The sequence below is a fragment of the Cebus imitator genome, unplaced genomic scaffold, assembly GCF_001604975.1.
Source record: "Cebus imitator isolate Cc_AM_T3 unplaced genomic scaffold, Cebus_imitator-1.0 Scaffold118, whole genome shotgun sequence".
Taxonomy (NCBI): Eukaryota; Metazoa; Chordata; class Mammalia; order Primates; family Cebidae; genus Cebus; species Cebus imitator.
This window is the reverse complement of record NW_016107433.1, coordinates 1569195-1590993: the sequence shown is the minus strand read 5'-3', so window position 1 is coordinate 1590993 and position 21799 is coordinate 1569195. Positions and strand designations below refer to the sequence as shown.

The 21799-nt window shown below is 42.8% G+C and overlaps 1 protein-coding gene and 1 non-coding gene across 5 annotated transcripts in view; both read right to left on the bottom strand.

Annotated features, from left to right (window-relative positions):
* Positions 1–21799, bottom strand: part of NFATC3 (nuclear factor of activated T cells 3) — a 163282-nt gene that overhangs the window by 33264 nt on the left and 108219 nt on the right. For all 4 annotated transcript variants that reach the window (XM_017539464.2, XM_017539462.2, XM_017539465.2 and 1 more), the window contains one exon: positions 7581–8588. In XM_017539464.2, coding sequence (XP_017394953.1) covers positions 7581–8588 — 1008 coding nt within the window. The remainder of the gene's footprint in view (positions 1–7580; positions 8589–21799) is intronic.
* Positions 10921–11055, bottom strand: LOC119472800. The gene has a single exon (XR_005201981.1). It is a non-coding gene; the product is annotated as a small nucleolar RNA SNORA48 (small nucleolar RNA).

The following is a 21799-nucleotide window of genomic DNA, read 5'->3' as shown; positions in this document are numbered from 1 at the left end:
GTTTCGCTCTCGTTACCCAGGCTGGAGTGCAATGGCGCGATGTCGGCTCACCGCAACCTCCGCCTCCTGGGTTCAGGCAATTCTCCTGCCTCAGCTCCCGAGTACCTGGGATTACAGGCAAGCGCCACCATGCCCAGCTAATTTTTTGTATTTTTAGTAGAGGCGGGGTTTCACCTTGTTGACCAGGATGGTCTCGATCTCTTGACCTCGTGATCCACCCGCCTCAGCCTCCCAAAGTGCTGGGATTACAGGCGTGAGCCACCGCGCCCGGGGCAAAAAAATTTTTAAATTACTGTGTCCTCTGGTTGTAGAGTGGAAATTACTTTGGACTTAATAGATTAACATAATACAAAAAAGTTAAAAAATTTTTGACCTTGGGCTAACTACAAAGTTCACTGTAATCATTTTCAATCCTTTCTGGTATGTTCTATGCCTCACTTAAAAAAAATATTTAGAGACAGGGTCTTGCTATGTTGTCCAGACTAGCCTCAAACTGGGCTCAAGTGATCTTCCCGCCTTAGGATTCCTCAGTAGTGGGATTATAGGCACATATTACCATGCCTTGCTCTATGACTTCTAGAGTTAACTATTAGCAGGGTATGATGAAACTTGCCTGTGGTACCAGTTACTCAGGAGGCTGAAGCAGGAGGACTGTTTCAGCCCAGGAGGTTGAAAATGCAGTGAGGCGTGTTCATGGCACTACACTCCAGCCTGGGTAACAAAGTGAGACATCATCTTCAAGAATAATAAAATGAAATAAAATAAAATAAAGCTAACCAGAAAGGGGACATATATGGCTAGGTATAATGGCTCCCAGCACTTTGAGACCTAGGTGGGAGAATTACTTGAGGCTATGAGTTCTAGACCAGCCTGGGCAGTATAGCAAGACTTCATCTCTACGAAAAATAAATTTAAAAAAGAAAAGAGATATTCCAGTGCTATGGAGTTCAAGGTCCATGAGATATATGGGTTTTAAAATTTTTATTTTATGAATTTACATTAAAGGTTTTTTCCTTTTTATTTTTTATTTTTTGAGACTAAGTCTCTTGCTCTGTCACCCAGGCTGGAGTGCAGTGGTACAATCTCGGCTCACTGCAACCTCCACCTCCTGGGTTCAAGCAACTCTCCCTGCCTCAGCCTCCAGAGGAGCTGGGATTACAAGAGCCCAGCACTATGCCTGGTTAATTTGAATTTACATTAAAAGTCTGCAGAACTTTAGGATTTTCTCAGCATCTAGAAATTTAACCTTCTAAGGCAAATCCAAATATCATAATAAATTAGTCAATTAAAAAATATCAAAAATTCATTCTAGCTGGGCTTGGTGGCTCATGCCTATAATCCCAGCACTTTGGGAAGCCGAGATAGGCAGATCACCTGAGGTCAGAAACCAGCCTGGCCAACATGGCAAAACTCCGTCCCTACTAAAAATACAAAAATTGGCTGGGTGTGGTGGCTCATACCTGTAATCCCAGCATTTTGGGAGACTTCCCCCCAAATCACCTGAGGTCAGGAGTTTGAGACCAGCCTGGCCAACATGGCAAAATCGTGTATCTACTAAAAATAGAAAAATTAGCTGGGCGTGGTGGCAGGCACCTGTAATTCCAGCTACTTGGGAGGCTGAGGCAGAATTGTTTGAACCTGGAAGGTGGAAGTTGCAGTGAGTCGAGATTGCCCCATTGCACTCTAGCCTGGGAGACAAGAGCAAAACTTCATCTCAAAACAAACCAAAAAACAAAACTAGCTGGGTGTGGTAGTGCACACCTGTAGTCCCAGCTACTTGGAGGGCTAAGGTCTTGAACCCAGGAGGTAGAGGTTACAGTGAGCCAAGATTGTGCTACTGCACTCCAGCCTAAGCAATAGAGACTCTGTCTCAAAAAATAATAAATGCTTTAAATTTATTTTATAAATAGAAATGGGGTCTTGCTGTGTTGCCCAGGCTGGTCTCAANAAAAAAAAAAAAAAAAAAAAAAAAAAAAAAAAAAAAAAAAAAAAAAAAAAAAAATTTTTTTTGGAGCTCAAATTAAGCATCAAGTATCAAAAATTCAATTTTCAAAAATTACGCAGCCAATAATCTAAGATGTTCAGAAGTGCATTTTAACAATAATTGGTCAGTGTGGTTGTGCATGCCTGTAGCCCCAGCTACTCAGGAGGCTGAAGTGGGAAGATTGATCCCTTTAGCCCAGGAAATCGAGGCTGCAGTGAGCCAAGATTACACCATTGCACTTCAGTCTGGGTGACAGGGTAAGACCCCCATCATAAAAAAATAAAAAGAAGTGCATTTCAGTTTTTTCCCTTTTTTTTTTTTTTTTTTAATTTTAGAGATGGGGTCTCCTTATATTGGCAAGACTGGACTCAAACTCCCTGGCCCAAGGGATCCTCCCATCTCGCATTCCCAAGTGGCCAGGATTACAGGTGCACATCATGGTGTCCTGCTCTTCCCCCTCTGTAATTACTGCTTGGCAGCACAGAGCTTCTATTAAGTCCCCTGAAGGGTGGCAATGAGCAAATCTGATAGCTAGTTCCTGTCCTACAATCTGGGAACCTTTCTTTTTTCTTTTCTTTTTTTTGAGACGGAGTGTTGTTGAGTGCAATGGCACGGATCTTAGCTCACTGCAACCTCTGCCTCCCGGGTTCAAGCAATTCTCCTGCCTCAGCCTCCCGAGTAGCTGGAACCACAGGTACCCACCACCATCCCTGTCTAATTTTTTTTTCTGTATTTTTAGTAGAGACAGGGTATCACCATGTTGACCCGGCTGGTCTCGAACTCCTGACCTCAGGTGATTCACCTACCTCGACCTCCCAAAGTGCTGGGATTACAGGTGTGAGCCACCACACCCAGCCCTTTTCTTGCTTGTATGCCCTACATAATAAATGGAGAAAAAATAAAATTGCTTTTACAGCGGCCCTTACAGACCTCACCTTTCTAGATCTTCTGTTTTTGCAACAAATCTTCATATAATCAAACAATGAAGTAAATTATCACAAAATTTTTCTAGAAATTCTCATTTGTTGTCTATCCTACCCTCCACCCCTAAATCTCTCAACCTGTGATAAATTAGAAAGAGCAGGTTCTAGCTTTGGGATCTTTTTAGAAGGAAAAAATATCTTCACTGGTAAAGAAAATGAGCTGAAATGCCCTTAAAGATCCACTCAATAAATCTCCTATCTTCAGTTATATCACAAATGAGTGACACAAAGTCTCACTCTTTGTTTCAGGATGAAAAGCAATGTGAAGAGTTAGTTTAAAACTGCTAAAAGAAGAAACAAGCAACATTTTAAAAGCCAATATTTGCAGAAGCCTTTATTTCAAATCTGTTTTGCATAAAAGTAGCAGCCTGCTCTCTACCTCTTGGCTTCATCATTAAGTAGGGAGTGACACTTACGCCAGCTGTGCACAGAGCAAGGCAAAATGCTTAAATACCAGAATCCTCTAGTACTCCCAACACAGTGTGACAGGTCAGATGTAGTTGTGAACATGGGTTAATGCAGTGAAATTCTGCACATGCATTTCTAGAGAATATTCTCCAGGAATTAGAAAAGCCTTGAGGTATTACGTTTGGTACAGAGTTCTGTTCTAACCACCATGGCCTGCTCTTTCTGGGAGGCAGCTATAATGCCACAAGAAAATGACTAGACTGATCCAGTCTCAGCTCTGCTGCTTACCACTTGTGTGATCTTTCAAAAGTCCAACTCCGTAAACATTACTATCTACCTCAGAGTTTGAGGAAAGGTAAGGATTACATAATATATAGAAAAATGCTATGCAAAGTTTTGGTGTTGCTCTAGTTTACACATATACCTTCTGTTTACACACAAATGACATGGCATGTCCCCTCATGGCTTAAAAACCATCCCGTACCGTACTATACCAATCACCCCCATCCCCACCCCTGTGCCATACCTCACCCCACCACAGACATATCCTTCCCTAACAAACATATCCTTCTCTATTTCTGCTATATTATCTGATGTGCCCCTGATCTTCATTTACTGAAAACATATTCAGGTAACCCTTGAACCACATAGCTTTGAATTGCCTGGGTCCACTTACACACAGATTTTACAGCCCTTCCCACACACAGATTTCACATTTTTTAGATCCATGTTTCAATCAAACATGGATCTAAAAAACAATATTCTTGAATGTGAAATATGCATATGTGGAGGGCTGACTTTTTAATTTTTTTAGAGACAGGGTCTCACTTTGCTACCCAGGCTGGAGTACAATAGCATGTGATCAGCTCACTGCAGCCTTGAACTCCTGGGCTCAAGTGATCCTCCCACTTCAGTCTTCCTAGTAGCTAGAACTACAGGCATATAACACGACACCCAGCTAATTTTTGTGGGGATTTTTGGTGGAGATGAGGTCCTGCTATGTTGCCCAGGTTGGTCTCAAACTCCTAGCCTCAAGTAATCTGTCTACCTTGGCCTCCAAAAGCGCTGATACCACAGCTGCTTTTCTTACATGTGAGTTCCACAGGGTGACTGTGGAACTTAAACATGCATGATTTGATTGTACACAGGCAGTCCTGAAAAATGACTATGTCCATGGGGACTGGTTTTACAACTTCCCCATACCAAAATCCATGAATGTGCAAATCCCTTATATAAAATGGTGTAGCATTTGCAAATAATCTACCTACATCCTCTCTTTAAATCCTATCTAGATTATTTATAATACCAAGTACAATGTAAATGCTATGGCAACAGTTGTAATATTATACTGTTAGGGAATAAAGGAAAAAAGTCTGTATGTACATGTTCAGTACAGATGCAGTCATCCATTTTCTTCCCCCCAAATATTTTCAATCCATAGATGGCTGAATCCAAGGTGTGGAACCCATGCATACAGACAGCCAACTGTATTCATCCTCCAAAACTTAGCTCAAATGTCACCTACTCACAGAAGCTGCACTGAATCCTTTCTGTGAAATCTGTTACATATCTCTGCTGATCTTTTTTGTTATTTGAGGCAGGATCTCACTCTGTCACCCAAGCTGGAGTGCAGTGGCATGATCACAGCTCACTGCAGCCTCAACCTCTTCAGCTCAGGTGGTCCTCCCACCTCAGCCTTCAGAATAGCTGGGACTACAGGCCCACACCACTACATCTAGCTAATTTTTGGTATTTTGTTTTGTAGACATGAGGTTCTGCCATGTCGCCCAGGCTGGTCTTCAACTTCTGGGCTCAAGTGATCCACCCACCTCAGCTTTTCAAAGTGCTGGAATTACAGGTATGCATTACATGCACTACAGCTCCTGGTCTGTTTTTTGTTTTTGTTTTTGTTTTTAAGATGGATCTTTGCTCTTGTCAAGCATGGTAAAGTGCAATGGTGCCATCCTGGCTCACTGCAACCTCTACCTCCTGGGTTCAAATGATTCTCCCGCCTCAGCCTCCCGAATAGCTGGGATTACAGATGCATACTACCACACCCAGCTAATTTTTATATTTTTAGTAAAGACTGGGTTTCACCATGTTGGCCAGGCTGGTCTCAAACTCCTGACCTCAGGTGATCTGCATGCCTCAGTCTCCCAAAGTGTTGGGATTACAAGCATGAGCCACTGTGCCCAGCCTCTTGTCTGTTAATCTCTTAATGTGTTTCTTTTATACCTTGGTTATAGAGACTTAGACCCACTACACTGTGTAAGTAACCAGTTATATACTAGTCTGACTGGAAAGTCCGAGAAGATGGGATGCTAAATCTCATTTACCTTCCTTGCCCCTTGTGCTTGGGAGTTGGAATATCAGCTTTGCAACTAAGTAGTAAACTCAGTCTCTCCAGATCTGTAAAAGGAGATGGTTAATCTACAATTATTTTCTTTTTTTTTTTTCTTTTTTTTTGAGACAGAGTTTCGCTCTTGTTACCCAGGCTGGAGTGCAATGGCGCAATCTCGGCTCACCGCAACCTCCGCCTCCTGGGTTCAGGCAATTCTCCTGCCTCAGCCTCCTGAGTAGCTGGGATTACAGGCACGCGCCACCATGCCCAGCTAATTTTTTGTAGTTTTAGTAGAGACGGGGTTTCACCATGTTGACCAGGATGGTGTCGATCTCTTGACCTTGTGATCCACCCGCCTCAGCCTCCCAAAGTGCTGGGATTACAGGCGTGAGCCACAGCACCCGGCTACAATTATTTTCTTAGAGTGAATTAATACAGAATCAGAGAGAAAGCTAAAATTCTATATCCATGTTTCAGAATCTTTACAATTTTTTTTTTTTTTTGAGAGACGGAGTTTTGCTCTTGTCATACAAACTGGAGTCCAAAGGCGTGATCCTGGCTCACTGCAACCTCCACCTCCTGGATTCATGTGATTTTCCTGCCTCTGCCTCCCTAGTAACTGGAATTACAGGCGCCCACCACCACAACCAGCTAATTTTTTTATCTTTAGTAGAGATGGAGTTTCACCATGTTGGCCAGGCTGGTATTGAATTCCTGATCTCAGTTGATCCAACTGCCCTGGCCTCCCAAAGTGTTGGGATTACGGGTGTGCGCCACCGTGCCTGGCCCTACAATTTTTATACTGGACAACAGCTCTAGGTAGTTTTCACTGAATTCCTATTTAGACTGAATTTCACTATCACATACATGATAAAGCCAAGAATAAATTCTAAAACTGTTACCTTAAAATCCTATCTTGGACAATTTTTAATTATTGACTAAATATTCATGATTCTCTAGAATTTACTGATTTCACAAAAGCAGAAATTTCCATACCAACTTGCTATGTTTATATATATAGCTTCTTTTTATCGTGTGCCAACAACTACAGCAGTAGCAGTAGTAAACTAGTCGCATCTTGTACCAATACCACTGACTGACTCAGCAAGCTGTCAGGGTACAGGTTCTTAACTTGTGTAAATCTCCTCAAGGACAAGAACTCTATTTTTTTTTTTTTTTTTTTTGTTTTTTTTTTTTTTTTTTTTTTTGAGATGGAGTCTCGCTCTGTCACCCAGGCTGTAGTGCAGTGGCACAATCCCAGCTCACTGCAACCTCCGCCTCCCAGGTTCAAGCAATTCTCCTGCCTCAGCCTTCTGAGTAGCTGGGATTACAGGCATGTGCCACCACGCCTGGCAAATTTTTTTTTTTAACTTTTAGTGGACATGGGGTTTCGCCATGTTGGCCAGGCTGATCTCAAACTCCTGACCTCAAGTGATCCACCTGCCTTGGCCTCCCAAAGTGCTGGGATTTGAGGCATTGGCCACCATGCCCGGCCAAGAACTCTGTCTTAATACATCCTTCATATTCCCAGCATCTAGCTCCATCTTGCAAAAGGACAGCATTCAGCAGTGTTTATGGAATTAATGGTCTTGAATTCCATTGTCTAGACACTGTGATCTCACTACATATCCTGGAAGAAAAGATGCCCTATTCAGCAACAGATATTAGTGGTAAAATGGATGCTAAGGCATGGATTTTCATAGCTATCCTCAAAGTCATATATTAACATATATTTCTAATAACAACTTATTTAAAGGCCCAAACATATGCCAATAAGCAATCCATAATAACTTTTTTATGACACTTGGGAGAATAAAGTTCCTGAATCTTCACTACTTCAAGAATATACCACAGATGAACTTACCATCATCTAAAGTGATGTCCTGCAGACCAATTGTTGCAAAGTTAGGCTCCTGATCTTCTGGTTCAGGTTTAATGCTCACAGTTGCCCCGTCAGGTGGAAATGAAGTTGGATCACACAAACTGTGACATATTAAAGATGAAGGTGCAGAAAGACCCCTCTGGCCTGTATTTTGTGCTTGAGTTGAGCGCTGTCCAGAATGCATTCTGGTGGCTGGAGACGGTGATGAAGCAGTTCCTGAGCTAGGAGACTGGTAAGACATGGGCTGAAGCTGAGGAGATGGTGGCCCAGAAAGTGGTGAACTAGCCAAGGGATGAGAAGCTGCTGGGGAAGCTGTTGCAGCAGACCCTGAATGTGAAGGACCATATGTAACAGGTTGCAACTGAGAAGAAGGTTGACCTGTGATCTGGTCAGCCACTGGAGAAGAAAGAGATCTTTGTCCTGTATTTGAACAATGATATCCCATTGATTGCAGATGAGGCAGGGTATGCACAGAATGAGGTGTATGTGCTAAGAGATGTCCTGTTGAGCCTGAATTTGAAGAATGAAATGGTATGGATGACAGTGGTTGACAGCCAAGATTCACTAAACTAGGAAGAGCTGCATCCTGCTGAAACAAAACTGAATCAAATTCTTGACTAGAGGCAGCATTAATAGGAAGACAAGTTGGTCCATTGTACACAATGTTAGTTTGCATAGACTGATAGGAAGATCCCACAGGAGGTGTTGGTGTGACTTCAAAAGGCTGGTGCACAACTGGAGAAGGAATCATATGCTGTTCTTTACTAGCACTCTCATCTCTATACTGCAACTGTGGCAGATGGGATGAGGTCACCATGGATGCATATGTTTGTGGGATGGAACAAACCAAACTTCTCTGTGTTGACAGTACACTTTCGTGTGGGTGCTCTGAATCAGAAGAAGGCCTCTGGGTCTGAGCAGGATGAGGCACAGGCAAAGATGGAACTGAAGACAGATCAATCTCTTCTCTGTGCTCTTGCTTCATCAAAACTGAAAAGACAATGATTAAAGCAAATATTAATACATAATACATAAAATAATTATGACAGGTCTTCATGCTAGGTTACACAACTATAGCATAAGCTGAGGGGCAAACTCAAATGCCTTTAAGGATGGCAGTTCATGTAAAATATCGTATATGTATGTCTGTGTGTCTGTGCAGACATATATATATGTATAGATATACATGTTTTCTTGTGTATAACATGAATATCTCTGGGAAGATGCATAAGAAACTATGCTAGAGTTGCTGTTGGGAGGGAAAACTTGGTGACTAAGGGACAGAATTCAGAGATTTACTTTTTACTATATACTTTTTTATGGCTTTTGAATGTTTTTCACTGTGTATTTATTACCTATTCAAAAGTAACTAACTAAAACAAAAAACAAAGCCCTATGGCCTAAGAAAGTATTGAATTTGGGATCCCTGATCGCAAACCTACCAGTCACCTGGTTTTACATGTTGCATCATGTATCAGAAATCATGACTCTGACATACATAGAACTTCTGCTTGACAACAGTTCTCACATGCATCTCATTTGATCCTCTGCCATCATGTGGGGATCAAAAAAAGTACTACAATTCACAAAATAACAAATTCTGCAAAGTTGAGAGATACAAAATCAACATACAAAAATAATAAGTTATACAACTTATTCTATAAACTAGTAATAAACAATCCAAAAAGAAAATTTAGGAAATAATTTCTCTCTTTTTTTTTTTGGAGACAGGGTCTCACTCTGTCACCCAGGCTGCAGTGCAGTGGTGCAATCTCGGCTCACTGCAGCGAGTAATCTTCCCACCTCAGCCTCCTAAGTAGCTGGGATACAGGTGTGAGCCACCAAGCTCATGTTCATTTTTCGTCGAGATAAAGTCTTACTATGTTGCCTAGGCTGGTCTTGAACTCTTATGCTCAAGCAATCCTACCATCTCAGCCTCCCAAAGTGCTGAGATTACAGGCATAAACCACTGTGCATAGCTAACAATTGCATTTATAAAAATATCAAAAAAGAATAAAATACAGGTATTGATCGACTTACGACCTATGCAACTTACGACCATTTGACTTTACAACCACAATCGCTAGCCACGACTGCTCTGCGTCTGGCAGCACAAACGTTGCCCGGCTGGGCGTATGACAGTGCGGACCAGCTTCTAGCAGCACTACCATCTCCGCGTGCACCATTTCAACTGTTATCCCAGACTCAGTATAGCAATTTGTGTTTTGTGTCTTGGATATTTTTCGTCACACCCCTCCCAAGATGTCTACCAAGAGGAAACTGTCTTTGTCTACGCCTCAGCCTGCCAAGAAGGAAAGAAAGGCCATCGATCTCGACACGAAAATGAAGGTAATTAAGCAGTACGAAGGAGGAAAGAAAGTGAATGTGATTGCACGTGATACGAAGTTATCACACTCGACTGTGTAGACGATTTTGAAAGATAAAGAAAGAATTCGTGAAGCTGTGAAAGGTTCTGCACCCCTGTGATCAATAGTTATAACAAAGCAATGAAGCGGGCCCATTCACGAAATGGAGAAATTGCTATATATTTGGATGGAAGATCAAATTCAAAAATGGCCAATAAAATGTTTCATACATGTTTATATATTTTGATATGTTTTGCAATTGGGAAAATGTTTCCTATGGTATTTTTTACACCTGTATTTTGTATTTTTGTATGCACCTGTATTTTGTAATTTTGTATGTTTTGCAAATATTAAGCCAGTTGTACTAGTAATGCAGTGGTTTACTTAAACCTGACGAATGTAAAATTAAGAAACAAAATGGCGTAGAGATGATACAAATGGCATAAAATGAACAAAGAAAATTATGATATATAACAATAATGAAAGAAAATTATGATAAAATATGACTTAAAGATTTTTATAATATCATTTCACAGTACTATACATATAGCCTACTCAACTTACGACCAAATCGTGTTATGACCAGTCTGTTGGAACCAATTTGGTCGTAAGTTGAGCACTAGCTGTACTAAGAAATGAATTTAACCATGGACGGCAAGACTCATAACTGAAACCTACAAAACACTGCTGGAAGAAATTAAAGCCCTAAATAAATGGAAAGACTTGCCTGCCAGGTTCATGGATTGAAGACTTAATATTGCTAAGATGACAATACTCTCCAAAGTGATCTTAAAAAAAAAAAAAAATGATGTCCTTGTGTCATATAAAGTGATCTTCAGATTCAACGTAATCCATATCAAAGTCTCAGTGACAGTTTTTGCAGAAATAGAAAAAAATCACTCTAAAATACACATGGAATCTTAAGGGGTCCCAAATAGCCAACACAATCTTTTTTCCCATGTGTCCAAGGCATAAACCAGGAATAGGCATGACCAAAAGCCAAGCTGGAATAAATAAGGCATTGATTTTTTTTCTTGTTTTTATGAGATGGGCAGCACCAACCAGACGTCACTCTACCCAAGACAAGGACAACCAACATCATCTTGAAAAAGAAGAACAGAATTGGAAAAAATCAGGACTTCCTGATTTTAAAACTTACTACAAAGCTACAATAATTAAAACAGTGTGTGCCAAGCATAGTGGTTCACACTTGTAATCCCAGCACTTTAGGAGGCCGAGGCAGGTGGATCACGAGATCAGACATTCGAGACCATCCTGGCCAACATGGTGAAACCCCGTCTCTACTAAAAACACAAAAAAATTAGCTGGGTGTGATGGCATGTACCTGTAATCCCAGCTACTCAGGAGGCTGAGGCAGGAGAACTGCTTGAACCCAGGAGATGGAGGTTGCAGTGAGCCAAGATCGCGCTACTGCACTCCAGCTTGGGCGACAGAGTAAGACCCCGTCTCAAAAAACAAAACAAAACAAAAAACAGTATGAAACTAATATAAGGATAGACATGATCAATGGTATAGAGTCCAGAAATAAATCCTCACATATTTGGTCAACTAATCTTCAAAAACAAGAGTGCCAAAACCATTCAATAAGAAAATAACAGTCTTTTCAACAAACGATTCTGAGAAAACTAGATATCAACATGTAAAAGAATGAAGCTGGGGCCGGGCACAGTAGCTCACGCCTGTAATCCCAGCACTTTAGGAGGTTTAGGCAGGCAGATCAGTTGAAGTCAGGAACTTGAGACCAGCCTGGCCAACAAGATGAAACCCTGTCTCTTTTGTTCTTTTATTTTTTTTCCCCAAATTCCTGTTGATTTGAAAAAACACTGTCTCTACTGAAAATATAAAATTAGCCAGGTGTGGTGGCACACACCTGTAATCCCAGCTACTTGGGAGGCTGAGCAGGAGAAACGCTTGAACCCAAGAGGTGGAGGTTGCAATAAGCTGAGATCATGCCACTTGCACTCCAGCCTGGGCAAAAAGAGCCAGACTTTGTCTCAAAAAAAAAAAAAAAAAAAAAAAAAGAATGAAGTTGGAAACCTACCTTAAATAATGTACAAAAATTAATTCAAAATGAATCAAAGACCTACATTTAAAAGCTGAAACTTACACTATCAAGAGAATAAAATGACAACTCAGAGTGAAAAAAAAATCTGCAAATAATATATGTGAAAAGAGTTTAATATCCAGAATATACAAAGAATTCCTATTACTCAACAAGACTAGAGATTTGAATGTAACCCTGGGGTTGACCTATATGAAATGGTGCGTGTGTGTGTGTGTGTGTGTGTGTGTGTGGTTGACCTATATGAAGGGGGGGTGTGTGTATGTGTAGGTGCGCACGCGCCTGTCAGCAATTTTCTCTAAGATTGCTAATTACAAAGAATAAACCTAGAGACCGAGCATGGTGGCTTGATCCCAGCACTTTGGGAGGCCAAGGCAAACAGATCACTTGAGGTCAGGAGCTTGAGACCAGCCTGGGCAACATGGTGAAAACCCATCTCTACCAAAAATACAAAAAATAGCTGGGTGTGGTGGCATGCGCCAGTAATCCCAGCTACCTGGGAGGCTGAGGTGGGAGGATCACTTGAGCTCAGAAGGCAGAGGCTGCAGTGGGCTGTGATTATGCCATTGTACTCCAGCCTGAAGACTCTGTCTCCAAAAAGTAAATTAAATAAATAAACCTAGAGATGCCATCTGGTGACAGTCTATCTGAAAGTAAAGCCAACAAAAGAAAAGCAGTAGTTTAAGAGAAAGCCTAAGATAACACTGTTTGAGCTAAACCGCGTCAGAGGTCAGCCTTCTCTTTTATTGTTTAAGCTAGTCTGAACTGGATTTCTGTCATTTGCAACTGAAAGACCCTAATGTACTTCTAGACAATCTTTTTGTTTGTTTGTTTGTTCTGAGATGGAGTCTTGCTCTGTCGCCCAGCTGGAGTGCAGTGGTGCAATCTTGGCTAACTGCAACCTCTGCCACCCAGGTTCAAGCAATTCCCCTGCCTCAGCCTCCCGAGTGGCTGGGACTACAGGCATGTGCCACCACACCTGGCTAATTTTTTGTATTTTTTAGTAGAGACGAGGTTTCACCATGTTGGCCATAATGGTTTTGATTTTCTGAACTCATGATCCACCCACCTTAGCCTCCCAAAGTGATGGGATTACAGGCGTGAGCCACCGAGCCCTGCCAAGACAATCTTTATGTGGTAATTTTCACTGTTTTATAGATGAGCATACTGAATAGAAAATTAAAGATTACACAACAGTAAAATGGCATCAAAAGGTCTTGAAGCAGAGGTGGGAAGATTGCTTGAGGCCAGGAGTTTGATATAAGCCTGGGCAATATAGCACGACCCAACAGGGCATGGTGGCTCACACCTGTAATCTCAGTACTTCAGGGGCTCGAGGTGGGAAGACTGCTTGAGTCCAGGGTTTGAATCCTGGGCAACATGGCAAAACCCATCTTTACAAAAAACACAAAAAGTAGCTGGGTGTGGTGGCATACACCTGTAGTCCCAGCCACTAGGGAGGCTTAGGGCTGATGGGGAAGAGGGGAGGACTGCTTGAGCCCAGGATTTTGAGACTAGCCTGGGCAATATCGTGAGTCTGTTTCATTTAAAAAAATAAAAACAAAAACCTTGGCCGGGCACGGTGGCTGACGCCTATAATCCCAGCATTTTGGGAGGCCCAGGTAGGTGGATCACTTGATGTCAGGAGTTTGAGATCAGCCTCACCAACATGGTGAAACCCCGTCTCTACTACAAATACAAAAATAATCAGCTGGGTGTGGTGGTGGGTGTCTGTAATCCCAGCTACTTGAGAAGCTGAGGCAGGAGAATCGCTTGAACCCAGGAGACGGAGGCTGCAGGGAGCCTAGACTGTGCCGCTGCACTCCAGCATGGGTGACAGATCAAGACTCTGTCTCAAAAATATAAAACAAAAAACCTGAACCCAGGCCTTTTAATCACCAAAGTATATTATATTGCAAAGGAAGATTCCATTTGACAATTCCATCATACAAGCAGAGGCTACAAATATCAACCATTATCCTTTATCACATAAGAAAAAGTAGTAAATCCGTAATTTAGGATGAATCTACCTAAAAAAAGGACTGCTCAAAGTAGAAATCAATTCATCATGTTTGTTTTACTTAATGTGCATTTCAAAAGAGAAAGACATTAGTTAATTTAATAGATGTCAATACAATTCATTTCATTGTTCCCCTGGGCAAAGAGTTCTAGTATACTTTCCTAAAAATTATCTACTTAGCCTCCTATTGAAGTGCCATAACTCATTTTAAAAAATTTTCTGAGCTCACACTTCATTGTTCTTTCAGGTTTTAATATTAATTACTGTAATTAAAATCTTCACAATCTTTACAAAATATAAGTACTTCATTTTATGTCAAAAGAAGACATTAATGAGACCTAAAGCAAAGTTAAATCTCGTCTATTTACCAAACTGACAAACTACAAGTCTCTTCAAATAAACATGGTCTCAATCTTAAGATATCAACGTTCTGAAAGGTTAAGTATCTTACTGAAGGTCACATGGTTAATTCAAGGGTTCAGTGTCTGATTTCGAGTCTTTTGTTCAGGCTAAAAATTAAGATAGTCCTGACAGTGTATCTTACTGTACAATAAGTAATTAAATACCTTCTTTTTTTTAAGAGACGGAGTCTCACTCTGCTGCCCAGGCTGGAGTGCAGTGGTTCAATCTCAGCTCACTGCAACCTCTGCCTCCCGGGTTCAAGCATTTCTCTTGCCTCAGCTTCCTAAGTAGCTGGGACTACAGGTGTACGCTACCACACCCACCTTAATTTTTTTATTTTTATTTTTTAGTAGAGACAGGGTTTCACTGTGTTGCCCAGGCTGGTCCTGAATTCCTGAGCTCAGGCAATCCCCCTCGCCTCGGCCTCCCAAAGTGCTGGGATTACAGGCGTTTGAGCCACTGCGCCCAGCCATAAACACTTATTTAGAGGTGCATTTGAATTCTACATTTTACTCTGAGCTTTACTGAACAAAATGGGCTCCTGATTTACCTGTTTTAGCCTCTAAACATGGCAACTGGTGAATGCTCTCCAAACAATGAGACAACAACCCCAAGGATAGAGAGAAAGGTCATTACCCATCTTCCTGTTATTTCTGTAGCAATGCTCTTATGTTCCTGACCCAGACCTCTATCCAGTTTCCGGCTCTTGCTCAGGTATTACAAGTATAGTTCACTGTGTCTATTAATTCCAGACCTCTCTAATGTCTTCATGTACTTACTTTATTTCAGAACCAGAACTGTTTCCTTGGACCACTAGATTATTTTTTTCTCTTCTACTTCAGCTTGAACTCTGGTCTCAGAGAAGCCACAGTGAATCCTATATTCACATTTCTACAAAAGGAGGGAGACTATCCAAGAAAGCCTACTATCCCTTGATTAATCCTAATGAAGAAAAAAGGACACTTGGTTACGTAACTAGTTGGTTACCATGCACTACAAAAGAGACAGAGGGACTGAAAACTACAGAATAACATTCCTCTTTTTTGTATGATCCAATACTTACTACTATGTACCTGACTCACATCTGGATAGCTAAATTGAAAGTTCTGCTCTGCTAAACTGAGAGTTACTTCCACTCTGCCAAATCAAGTACTGCCCTTTTGCCCATAAGGGTTTCAGATTCCAACATGACCAAATCACGGACATCCTCACTGCTGGTCCATCCAAGGTGATTTACTCATTTGGACAGAAATAAAGAGATCTTACAATATTTATAATGAGCTGAGTTTCAGAAACACATGAACTTGGCCAGGCAATGTGGCTCACACCTCTAAACCCAGAGTTTTGGGAGACCAAGGTAGGGAGATCACTAGAGCCCAAGGGTTCAAAACAAGCCTGCTCTACATAGCAAAACACCCCCCATCTCTACAGAGATCAAGAAAAAAAATCAGCCAGATGTGGTGATGCACACCTGTAATCCTAGCTACTAGGGAGGCAGATGCAGAGGGATCTCTTGAGCCCAGGAGTTTGAGGTAACAGCTCTGACAATACCACTGCACTCCAGCCTGGGCTGAGGAGGGGAGGAGGGGAGTGGAGTGAAGTAGAGGGGAGTGAAGGGGAGAGGGCAGAGGAGAGGAGAGAAAAGATAAAAAAGAGAAAAGAAAAGAAAGGAAAGACGTCAACTCTATCTTTTGTATTATATACATGCCCATTCTCAAATTTATAATGTTGGCACATGAAGGGATGCAGAAAAAATAATCAACTGGTCTAGTGGTTTTCAAACCATGGACAGCTTGACACTCCCCTCCCCCTTCAAGGAGTAGCAGGTGTGAAGAGTAGGATCCAGAGGACAAAAGCTCTGGATTTCCTCTTCCAGTGCTGATATGGTTTGGTTTTGTGTCCCCACCGAAATTTCATGTCAAATTGTAATCCCTACGTGCTGGGGGAGTGGCCTGGTGGGAGGTGATTAAATCATGGTGATGGAATTCCCCCTTGCTATTTTTGTAATAGAGTTCTCATGAGATATGGTTGTTTCAAAGTATGTAGTGCTTCCCCCTTCGCACTCTTTCTCCCACTGCCATGTGAAGAAGGTACTTGCTTCCCCTTTGCCCTTCCACCATGATTGTAAGTTTCCTGAGGCCTCCCAGCCATGTTTCCTGTGCAGCCTGCAAAAAAAAGAAGTCCTCTTTTCTTCATAAATTACCCAGTCTCGAATAGTTCTTTATAGCAGTGTGAGAGCAGACTAATACAAGTGCAAACAGAAAAGCTTGGCCATCTTTCATTATTTTTTCTATATTGGCTTTTGTATAAGGTTTTTTAATTTTATTATTTTTTTTTAGATGGGAGTCTCCCTTTGTTGTCCTGGCTGGAGGGCAGTGGTGTAATCTCGGCTCACTGCACCCTCTGCCTCCTGGGTTTAAGCAATTCTACTGCCTGACCCCCTGGAGTAGCTGGGACTACAGGTGTGTGCCACCATGCCCAGCTAATTTTTTAAATTTTTAGTAGAGACGGGGTTTTACCATGTTAGCCAGGATGGTCTCAATCTCCTGACTTCGTGATCTACCTGCCTCGGCCTCCCAAAGTGCTGGGATTACAAGTGTGAGCCACCATGCCCGGCCTTGTATAAGGTTTTATATGGAGAATGAAACAATCTAAAAAACATCAATTTAGTCTTAAACTTTCAGTGGGTATTATCTGTGGTAAGGCTGAGACTTGATCTCCTGAGTAAAGCAGTCTCTATCCCCAAGTCAGAACCATTACAATCCAAAAGTCAGTTGACCAGTCAACTAGTTTGAAGATAGAATATACTTTCCCACAGGCACAAAGTTACACATGAGAGTTTGGCTCTAATGCCGTCCCTAAAAGCCCCATTATTACACAACTACAGCTCAGATGGTACCTCAAAGTACAAATAACTGTTGGCCTCAGATGGTACCTCAAAGTGCAAACAACTGTTGGCTTCAATCACTTTAGGGATGCTCGGCTGGAGTGGTGGTTCCCACATCAGAATCTCTGAGGTCTGGGGCATGTCAAAAGTTCAGGTAACACCTCTAGGGAAGGGTTCTGTGCTCTACTACATCTGCAGTTCAGGAAATTTCTGTCATATACATGTGTGAGAAACAGTCTTCATTTTATAAAGAAAATAAATGCTAGACAAATACTACTAAACATAATATTTACTAAAAAACCTTGGCTGGGCATAGTGGCTCATGCCTATAATCACAGAACTTTGGGAGGCCAAGTTAGAAGGATCACTTGAGGCCAGGAATTCAAGACCAGCCTGGACAACACAGAGAGAACCTGTCTCTGTTTAAAAAATTAAAAATAAGGCCGGGTGCGGTGGCTCACACCTGTAATCCAGCAATTTGGGAGGCCAAGATGGGCTAATCACCTGAGATCAGAAGTTCAAGAACAGCCTGACCAACATGGTGAAGCCCTGTCTCTACTGAAAATACAAAATTAGCCAGGCGTGGCGGTGCGTGCCTGTAATCCCAGCTACTTGGGAGCCTAAGGCAGGAGAATTGCTTGAATGCAGGAGGCAGAGGTTGGAGTGAACCGAGACAGCACCATTGCAATCCAGCCTGGGCAACAAGAGCAAAATTCCATAATAAATAAATAAGCAAGTAAATAAATAAATAAACCCATCCTAAAAGATTCAGCCATTCGCAATTAATGATCATTGGATACTGATCCTCCAATGGATACTGATATCGGTTGGATCCCTATTGTAAGGGGAATTGCCAAAAAGGTAATAAACTCAGAAATACTTTAATAAAAAAACAAGCAAAATATTGATGGTGGTGGTTGCCCATTTGCAATGGCTGCTGCAATGACACTGGCTACAGTGGGTGAGGTGTGGTCAGGGCTGTGTGCTCCAAAGAGCTGGTGGGAGCTGGAAACAGGTGGAAGCCCCACCACCTTCTGAGTTGGCAGGGTGGGACCCCTGCACTTCCTGGGTGCAGTTGTGGCTACCCAGCTGCAGCTGCTGATGCGGGCATCCCTGTGCTCTTAGGGAAGGTGGGAGGGGGCAGGCAGAAGCCCCACCCTCCTGGGCACAGCTGCAGCCACCCAAACCATGGCTGTTGACATAGGCATCTCTGCACTCTCAGGGACCTAGGAAGCCTCCCTCGACCCACAGACGTAGAGGTGCCTGCTCCTGGTGCCTGGCCTCTCCCCGCTTCTGGTGCCCATTTCAAACTTGGAGAGAAGTTGAGGCCGAACCCAGACAATGTCGCAACCCGGCCGGGTGTGTGCATGCTTGGGGCAGTGCTGACACGCCAGCCCCCTGCCACTTTGGCCCCCTCTAGACTTTGGGCACCAATAAGCATGGGAGGGAGGTTGAGGCAGGGCTGAGAGCAGCTGCACAGGCTTGCAGGTGCCCCCTGACATGAACAACCTAGGCACCATGAACAGTGACAAGAGGCAGGCAGGTTCCTGGGCAGAAAGAGGCGGGTCACTGGTGATGCCCCACCGTCAAGCTGGAGAAGGCCTGAAGTCTGGAGGCTGGGCTGCCATTCCCATGGACCAGAGTGGGAACTTATGGTGCCTTTTCTGGGCCCACCAATGGCCACTCATGGACCAGTCAGCATGTGCTTCCTCTCTTCTGAAGCCCATATAAAACCTGGACTCAGCTATACTAAAAAAAAAGAGACAATGGGACGACCAACTGTGGAGAGGAGCTACCCACCCCCAGGTCTCCTCTCTAATGAGAGATGAGAAGACGACAGGACAACCTGTCTGCAGAGAGGAGCTACCCATCCTAGGGTGTCCTCTCTGCTGAGTACTGAACACTTGGGACACCCTGGTTGCAGAGAGGAACTGCCCACTGTGGGTCTTCTCTGAACTGTTCTATCGCTCAAAAAAGCTCCTCTTCATCCTGTTCACCCTCCACTTGTCCATGTACCTCACTCTTCCTGGGCACAGGACAAGAATTCAATCGGGCTGAAAGAGCTGTAACATAAACAGGGATGAAACAGGCCTCTTGCTCGCCATGTTGCTGGTGACAAGGAGAGAAGAGCTGTGGCTTTCGGAAGCCTAACCTAGGAGCTCCCTAAGCCAGGGCTGTGACACCCTCTTTGGGGCTCTGAGATTCCTGGCGTCTCCAAGTTTCTGGGAGCCACCATGTTCCCCAGTGCCAGCTGTGGAAGCTGCTTGCGGCATCCCTGGTCTAGCCACAGCCTCGCAGGGAGCCAGCACCCATGCTGGCACCTAGAAGCTGCCACGCCTTGCCACAGCCAGTGTGCTTGGCTGTACAGTGGCTGGACCGCCATGCTTGCTCACTCACACACCCCTTCCTGCTCAGCTCACCCCTGGCAGGCACAGGATTCAGGCTGGCAGCGCAAGGCAAGTGCAGCTTGCCAGGCCGAGTGGGCCCAATGGGCTGTGGGCAAAGGTGCCACTAGCCACAGGAGTTTCCAGCTGGGAAAGAGACACCTCAAGGATCCTGTAACAATATAACTATCTAAAAATTGTATAAGTAAAATTTTAAAAAAATTATTTGCCATAAACAAATAAAAGGTTAAAATCTCTAATATGAAGAATTCACACAAATTAAGGAGCTAAACAAAATGATACTAACATAACAGAGACCAGGTAATAAAAAAGAATACTAAGAAGTTATTACAATTCTGTAAAATTCTGTTGATGAAGAAAAATTAAAATATTCAGTTACAAAACGATGTATGGGTTAGTCCCATCCATTTCCATTTTTTAAAAATTTTGTGGCCAGGCGCTGTGGCTCATGCCTGCAATCCCAGCACTTTGGGAGGCCAAGGCGGGTGGATCACCTGAGATTGGGAGTTCAAGACCAACCTGACTAACATGGAAAACTCCCATCTCTACTAAAAACAAAAAAAAAATTAGCCAGGCGTGGTGGCATTGCCTGTCATTCCAGGTACTTGGGAGGCTGAGACAGGAGAACTGCTTGAACCGGGAAGCGGAGGTTGCAGTGAGCCGAGACAACGCCATTGCACTCCACTTGTGCAACAAGAACGAAACTCCGCCTCAAAAAAAGAAAAAAAAGTTGTTTATATGTGGATCAAAAGAATCTGGAAGAACAGAAAGATTGTCTCAGAATAGAAGAGAATTTGAATGTTTTAATATAGTCCTTCCATCTGTCTTTCAAAAAAAATTTACAGTAATATACTGGCTTTTGTAAACATTTTATTCAAAATTTTATTTTAGAAAAAAATGAAAAAAGCTAAATGCTACATAGAAAGATAGTAACCAACCAGAACAAGTACTATCCAAACACTCCTGTATGCCTATTCTTCCTTATATTAGTGTATGCCACTTGATTTGTAATCTATCAACCCTAAGACCAGTGATGAGTTACAGTGCAATCCAATGTTCTCTTTCCATTCCAGAGCTCTACAGGTTTCCTTCCCAAATATAATATCCTCTAGGATTCTGCCTTTTTATTGTCCTCCCAATTCATGGGCTGAAAAGGCAGCAAACTCTCCTGGTTTGCCTTTCAATTACTAACATTATAAGGTAGTAATCAAAACCCCTAATCTGCTTGACTGATTTTGCTTTTCTTATTGCAGTCTGGGAAGCCCTCTCCTTTTTCATTCAAGTTAGAGTCTACAGTCTCTCATCTCAACAGCATTCGATAACCTCTTTGGACAAGATGTTTGCTATAACCCACTCTGAAAGAGATGCATACTCTACCACCTGCCCTGAAGAATTTGAGTGCTGCTTAAGAAAGGTAAACATCGGGTCAACTTGTTACCAAGTGGTATGAAAAACAAAAGGAGCTGGGTGTGGTGCACTTTGGGAGGCCGATGGGCGGATCAACGGTCAGGAGTTCAAGACCAGCCTGGCCAACATGGTGAAATCCCATAAAAATACAAAAATCAGCTGGGCGTGGTGGCGCATACCTATAATCCCAGCTACTCAGAGGCTAAGGCAGGAGAATTGCTTGAACCAAGACCATGGAGGAGGAGGTTGCAGTGAGCCAAGGTCACGCTACTACACTCTGGCCTGGGCTACAGAGTGAGACTCCGTCTCAAAAGAAAAAAAAGAAAAGAAAAATAAAAGGAAGGAAAAAGAAAATTAAATCCCTTGGCCAAGCACGATGGCTTACTGTTGGGAAACCCTGTAATTCCAACACTTTGGGAGGCCAAGGTTAGTGGATCACTTGAGGTCAGGAGTTGGAGACCAGCCTGGCCAACATGGTGAAACCCCATCACGACAGAAAATATAAAAATTAGCCGCCGGGCGTGGTGGCTCACGAGGTCAAGAGATCTAGACCATCCTGGTCAACACGGTGAAACCCCGTCTCTACTAAAAATACAAAAAATTAGCTGGGCATGGTGGTGCATGCCTGTAA